The following is a 5,916-nucleotide window of genomic DNA, read 5'->3' as shown; positions in this document are numbered from 1 at the left end:
TGAATTTTTTGGAGATTTTTGAGGAATTTGTTGGGGGATTTTGGGGGAGGTTTTGGGGGATTTTTGAGGGATTTTTGGGGAATTTTGGGGGGATTTTAAATTTTGTTTGGGTATTTTTTGGGGATTGTTGGGGGAATTGTTTTGGAATGTTTGGAGACTTTTGAGGAATTTTTGGGGGATTTGTTGTGGATTTGTGGGGGGATTTGTTGGGGGGAGTGTGGGGGGAAGTTGTTTGGGGATTGTTGTGGGGATTGTTTGGGGATTTGTTGGGGATTTGTGGGGGGATTTTTGGGGAGTTGTTTGGGGGATTGTGTGGGGGATTTTTGGGGATTGTGGGTTGGGGATTGGTTGGGGGGATTTGTGGGGGAGGTTTGGGGGATTTGTGGGGGATTGGTGGGGGTTGTGGGGGGGGATTGGGGGTTGGGGGGGATGGTGGGGGGTTGGGGGGTTGTGGGGGGGAGGGGGGGGGTGTGTGGGGGAGGGGGTGGGGGGGGGTGGGGGGGGGGTTGGGGGGGGGGGTTGGGTGGGGGGGGTTGGGGGGTGGGGGTTGGGGGGGTGGGGGTGGTGGGGGGTGGGGGGGTGGGGGGGGGTTGGGGGGGGTTGTGGGGGGTGTGGGGGGGGGTGGGGGGGGGTTGGGGGGGGGGTGGGGGGGGAGGTGGGGGGGGTTGGGGGGGGGTGGGGGGGGGGGGTGGGGGGGGTTGGGGGGGGGGGTGGGGGGGTGGGGGGGGGGGGGTGGGGGGGGGGTTGGGGGGGTGTGGGGGGGGGTGGGGGGGGGGGGGGGGGGTGTGGGGGGGGGGTGTGGGGGGGGTGGGGGGGGGGTGTGGGGGGGGGGTGGGGGGGGTGGGGGTGTGGGGGGGGGGGGGGGTGGGGGGGGGGGTTGGGGGGGGTGGGGGGGGTTGGGGGGGGGGGTGGTGGGGGGGGTGGGGGGGGGTGGTGGGGGGGGGGTGGGGGGGGGTGGGGGGGGGGGGTGGGGGGGGGGTGGGGGGGGGGTGGGGGGGGTGGGGGGGGGGGGTGGGGGGGGGGTGGGGGGGGGGTGGGGGGGGGGTGGGGGGGGGGGTGGGGGGGGGGGGTGGGGGGGGGTGGGGGGGGGTGGGGGGGGGTGGGGGGGGGTGGGGGGGGGGGGTGGGGGGGGGGGGTGGGGGGGGTGTGGGGGGGGGGTTGGGGGGGGGTTGGGGGGGGGTGGGGGGGGGTGGGGGGGGGGGGGTTGGGGGGGGGGGTGGGGGGGGGGGTTGGGGGGGGGTGGGGGGGGGGGTTGGGGGGGGGGTGGGGGGGGGGTGGGGGGGGTGGGGGGGGGGGTGGGGGGGGGTTGGGGGGGGTGGGGGGGGGGGTGGGGGGGGGGGTGGGGGGGGGTGGGGGGGGGTGGGGGGGGGGGGGTGGGGGGGTGGGGGGGGGGGGGGGGGGTTGGGGGGGGGGGGGGGGGTGGGGGGTGGGGGGGGGGGGGGGGGGTGGGGGGGGGGGTGGGGGGGGGTTGGGGGGGGGTGGGGGGGGGGGGGGGGGGGGGGGGGGTGGGGGGGGTGGGGGGGGGGTGGGGGGGGGGGTGGGGGGGGGGGGGGGGGGGGGGGGTGGGGGGGGGGGGGGGGGTGGGGGGGGGGGGGGGGGGGGTGGGGGGGGTGGGGGGGGGGTTGGGGGGGGGGGTGGGGGGGGGGTGGGGGGGGGTGGGGGGGGGTGGGGGGGGGGGGGGTGGGGGGGGGGTGGGGGGGGTGGGGGGGGGGTGGGGGGGGGGGGGGGGGGGTGGGGGGGGGGTGGGGGGGGGGGGGTGGGGGGGGGGGTGGGGGGGGTGGGGGGGGGGTGGGGGGGGGGGTGGGGGGGGTGGGGGGGGGGGGTGGGGGGGGGGTGGGGGGGGGGTGGGGGGGGGTGGGGGGGGGGGGGGGGTGGGGGGGGGGGGGTGGGGGGGGTGTGGGGGGTGGTTGGGGGGGGGGGGGGGGGGGGTGGGGGGGGTGGGGGGGGTTGGGGGGGGGGGGGTGGGGGGGTTGGGGGGGGGTGGGGGGGGGGGGGGTGGGGGGGTTGGGGGGGGTTTGGGGGGGTTTGGTGTCCCTTGAGGTCCCTCTGATGTCCCCAAATGTCCCAAAATGCCCCAAAAATCATCAAAAAAAATCCCCAAAAATTCCCCAAAAAATCCCAAAAATTCCCAAAAATTCCAAAAAAATCCCAAAAATTCCAAAATATCCCAAATGTCTCCAAATGTCCCCAAAATGCCCCAAAAATCCTCCAAAAATTCCCCAAAAATTAAAAAAAAAATCCCCCAAAAATTCCCCAAAATTCCCAAAAAAATTCCCCAAAAAATCAAAAAAAAATCCCAAAAATTCCCAAAAAATCCCCAAAATTCCAAAGTATCCCAAATGTCTCCAAATGTCCCCAAAATGTCCCCAAAATCCCCTTAAAATGTCAAAAAAAACAAAAAAATCCACAAAAAATCCTGTAAAATTCCCCAAAAATCCTCCAAAAATCCCCCAAAAAATTCCGAAAAATTCCCAAAAATTCCCAAATATCCAAAAAAAATCCTAAAAATTACAAAATATCCCAAATGTCCCCAGAATGTCCCAAAAATCCCCAAAAAATGAAAAAAAGCCGTAAAAAAATTGTAAAAAAAAAAAAAAAAAAAAAAAATCCAAAAAAAATCAAAAAAAATCAAAAAAAAATCCAAAAAAAATCGGAAAAATTCCCAAAAAATTCCCAAAAATTCCCAAAATTCCCGGAATTCTCCCCAGGAGCGGAATGCGGAGAATGCCATCGAGGCTCTGAAGGAATACGAGCCCGAGATGGGCAAAGTTTACCCCAAAATCCCCCAAAAAAATCTTCAAAAAAATCCCCCAAAAATTCCACATAAAAAATTCCCAAAAAATTCCCAAAAATTCCAAAAAAATCCAAAAATTCAAAAATATCCCAAATGTCCCCAAAATGTCCCAAAATCTTCCTAAAATGTCAAAAAAAGGAAAAAATCCAAAAAAATCCACCAAAAAAAATCCAAGAAAAATCAGAAAAAAATTCCCAAAAAAATCAGAAAAAAATCAAAAAAAAATCCAAAAAATTCCCAAAAAATTCCCAAAAAATTCCAGAAAAAATCCCAAAAATTCCAAAAAAATCCAAAAAATTCCAAAATATCTCAAATGTCCCCAAAATGTCCCCAAAATCCACAAAAAATGAGAAAAAAATGTAAAAAAATCAAAAAAAAATAAAAAAAAATAAAAAAAAAATCCGAAAAATTCGAAAAAATTCAAAAAAAATCCAAAAAAAATCGGAAAAATTCCCAAAAAATTCCCAAAAAATTCCCAAAATTCCCGGAATTCCCAATTTCCTCCAGGAGCGGAATGCGGAGAATGCCATCGAGGCTCGGAAGGAATACGAGCCCGAGATGGGCAAAGTTTACCCCAAAATCCCCAAAAAAATCTTCAAAAAAATCCCCCAAAAATTCCACATAAAAAATTCCCAAAAAATTCCCGAAAATTCCCAAAAATTCAAAAAAAATCCCAAAAATTCAAAATATCCCAAATGTCTCCAAAATGTCCCAAAATCCCCTTAAAATGTAAAAAAAATCCACAAAAAATCCACAAAAAATCCCTAAAAATCAGAAAAAAAAGAACAAAAAATTAAAAAAAAAAAAAAATTCCCAAATTCCCAAAAATTCCAAAAAAATCCCAAAATTCCAAAATATCCCAAATGTCTCCAAAATGTTCCAAAATGTCCCAAAAATCCCCCCAAAATAAAAAAAACCTTAAAAAAAAAAAAAAAACCAGAAAAAAATTTAAAAAAATACAAAAAAAATCCAAAAAAAATCGGAAAAATTCCCAAAAATTCCCAAAAAATCCCAAAATTTCCAAAATATCCCAAATGTCCCCAAAATGTCTCAAAAATCCCCAAAAAATGAAAAAAATCCTTTAAAAAAATAAAAAAAATCAGAAAAAAAGCCAAAAAAAATCCGAAAAAAATTCGAAAAAAATCAGAAAAAAATCCAAAAAAAATCGGAAAAATTCCCAAAAAATTCCCAAAAATTCCCAAAATTCCCGGAATTGTCCCCAGGAGCGGAATGCGGAGAATGCCATCGAGGCTCTGAAGGAATACGAGCCCGAGATGGGCAAAGTTTACCCCAAAATCCCCCAAAAAATCTTCAAAAAAATCCCCCAAAAATTCCACAAAAAATTCCCAAAAAAATTCCCAAAAAATCAAAAAAATTCCAAAAAAATCCCAAAAATTCCAAAATATCCCAAATGTCTCCAAAATGTCCCAAAATCCCCTTAAAATGTCAAAAAATGGGAAAAAATCCACAAAAAATCCACCAAAAAAATCCAAAAAAAATCAGAAAAAATAAAAAAAAAAATCCAAAATTAATTGGAAAAATTCCCCAAAATTCCAAAAAAATACCCAAAATTCCAAAATATCCCAAATGTCTCCAAATCTCACCAAAATCCCCCAAAAATCCCCCCAAAATTAAAAAAAAACCTTTAAAAAATAAAAAAAAAATCAGAAAAAAATCCACAAAAAAATCAGAAAAAAATCAGAAAAAATAAAAAAAAAATCGGAAAAATTCCCAAAAATTCCCAAAAAATCCCAAAATTTCCAAAATATCCAAAATGTCCCCAAAATGTCCCAAAAATCCCCAAAAAATGAAAAAAAGCCGTAAAAAAATCAAAAAAAAAATCCAAAAAAAATCCAAAAAAATCCAAAAAAAGTACAAAAAAATTCGAAAAAAAATCCCAAAAAAATCGGAAAAATTCCCAAAAAATTCCCAAAAAATTCCCAAAAAATTCCCAAAATTCCCAAAATTCCCGGAATTGTCCCCAGGAGCGGAATGCGGAGAACGCCATCGAGGCTCTGAAGGAATACGAGCCCGAGATGGGCAAAGTTTACCCCAAAATCCCCCAAAAAATCTTCAAAAAAATCCCCCAAAAATTCCACATAAAATTCCCCAAAAAATTCCCAAAAATTCCCAAAAATTCCAAAAAAATCGCAAACATTCCAAAATATCCCAAATGTCTCCAAATGTCTCCAAAATGTCCCAAAATCCCCTTAAAATGTCCAAAAAATGAAAAAAATCCACAAAAAATCCACAAAAAATCCACCAAAAAAAATCCCTAAAAAATCAGAAAAAAACAAAAAAAAATTCCCAAAAAATTCCAAAAAAATTCCCAAAAATTCCAAAAAATCCCAGAAATTCCAAAATATCCCAAATGTCTCCAAAATGTCCCAAAAATACCCAAAATAATGAAAAAAAATCCTTAGAAAAATTGTAAAAAAATAAAAAAAAATCCAAAAAAAATCCCCAAAAAATCAGAAAAAAATCGAAAAAAATTCCAAAAAAAATCGGAAAAATTCCCAAAAAATTCCCAAAAATTCCCGGAATTCCCAAATTTCCTCCAGGAGCGGAATGCAGAGAATGCCATCGAGGCTCTGAAGGAATACGAGCCCGAGATGGGCAAAGTTTACCCCAAAATCCCCCAAAAAACCTTCAAAAAAATCCCCCAAAAATTCCACAAAAAATTCCCAAAAAAACCCCAAAAATTCCAAAAAATTCCAAAAAAATCGCAAAAATTCCTGAAATATCCCAAATGTCTCCAAAATGTCCCAAAATCCCCTTAAAATGTCAAAAAAAGGAAAAAAATCCACAAAAACTCCACCCAAAAAAATCCCTAAAAAAACAGAAAAAAAATCCCAAAAAAACCAGAAAAAAATCCAAAAAAAAAACGGAAAAATTCCCAAAAATTCCAAAAAAATCCCAAAAATTCCGAAATATCCTGAATGTCTCCAAATGTCCCAAAAATCCCAAAATAATGAAAAAAATCCTTAGAAAAATTGGAAAAAAATTGGAAAAAAATGAAAAAAATCTGAAAAAAATCCAAAAAAAATCCAAAAAAATTCGAAAAAAAATCCAAAAAAAATCTGAAAAAATCCCAAAAAATTCCCAAAAAATTCCCAAAATTC

General features: G+C 47.2%; 2 protein-coding genes across 2 annotated transcripts in view; one reads left to right on the top strand and one right to left on the bottom strand.

The window, feature by feature from the left end:
* Window positions 1-22, top strand: part of LOC131590696 (uncharacterized) — a 36,857-nt gene extending 36,835 nt beyond the window's left edge. Inside the window, exon 16 of the mRNA XM_058860961.1 lies at window positions 15-22. Coding sequence (XP_058716944.1) covers window positions 15-22 — 8 coding nt within the window. The remainder of the gene's footprint in view (window positions 1-14) is intronic.
* A 480-nt stretch (window positions 23-502) lies between these two features.
* Window positions 503-4,802, bottom strand: LOC131590695 (basic proline-rich protein-like; the record flags this gene model as incomplete). The annotated part of the gene is given in 4 exon segments (XM_058860960.1): window positions 503-1,273; window positions 1,276-1,779; window positions 1,781-2,044; window positions 4,791-4,802. Coding segments are annotated over 4 exon segments (1,551 nt in total), but the record flags the coding sequence as incomplete, so codon positions are not given.
* Window positions 4,803-5,916: the final 1,114 nt, after the last annotated feature.

The sequence above is a fragment of the Poecile atricapillus genome, chromosome 34 (assembly GCF_030490865.1).
Source record: "Poecile atricapillus isolate bPoeAtr1 chromosome 34, bPoeAtr1.hap1, whole genome shotgun sequence".
Taxonomy (NCBI): Eukaryota; Metazoa; Chordata; class Aves; order Passeriformes; family Paridae; genus Poecile; species Poecile atricapillus.
This window is presented reverse-complemented; position numbering and strand designations above follow the sequence as displayed.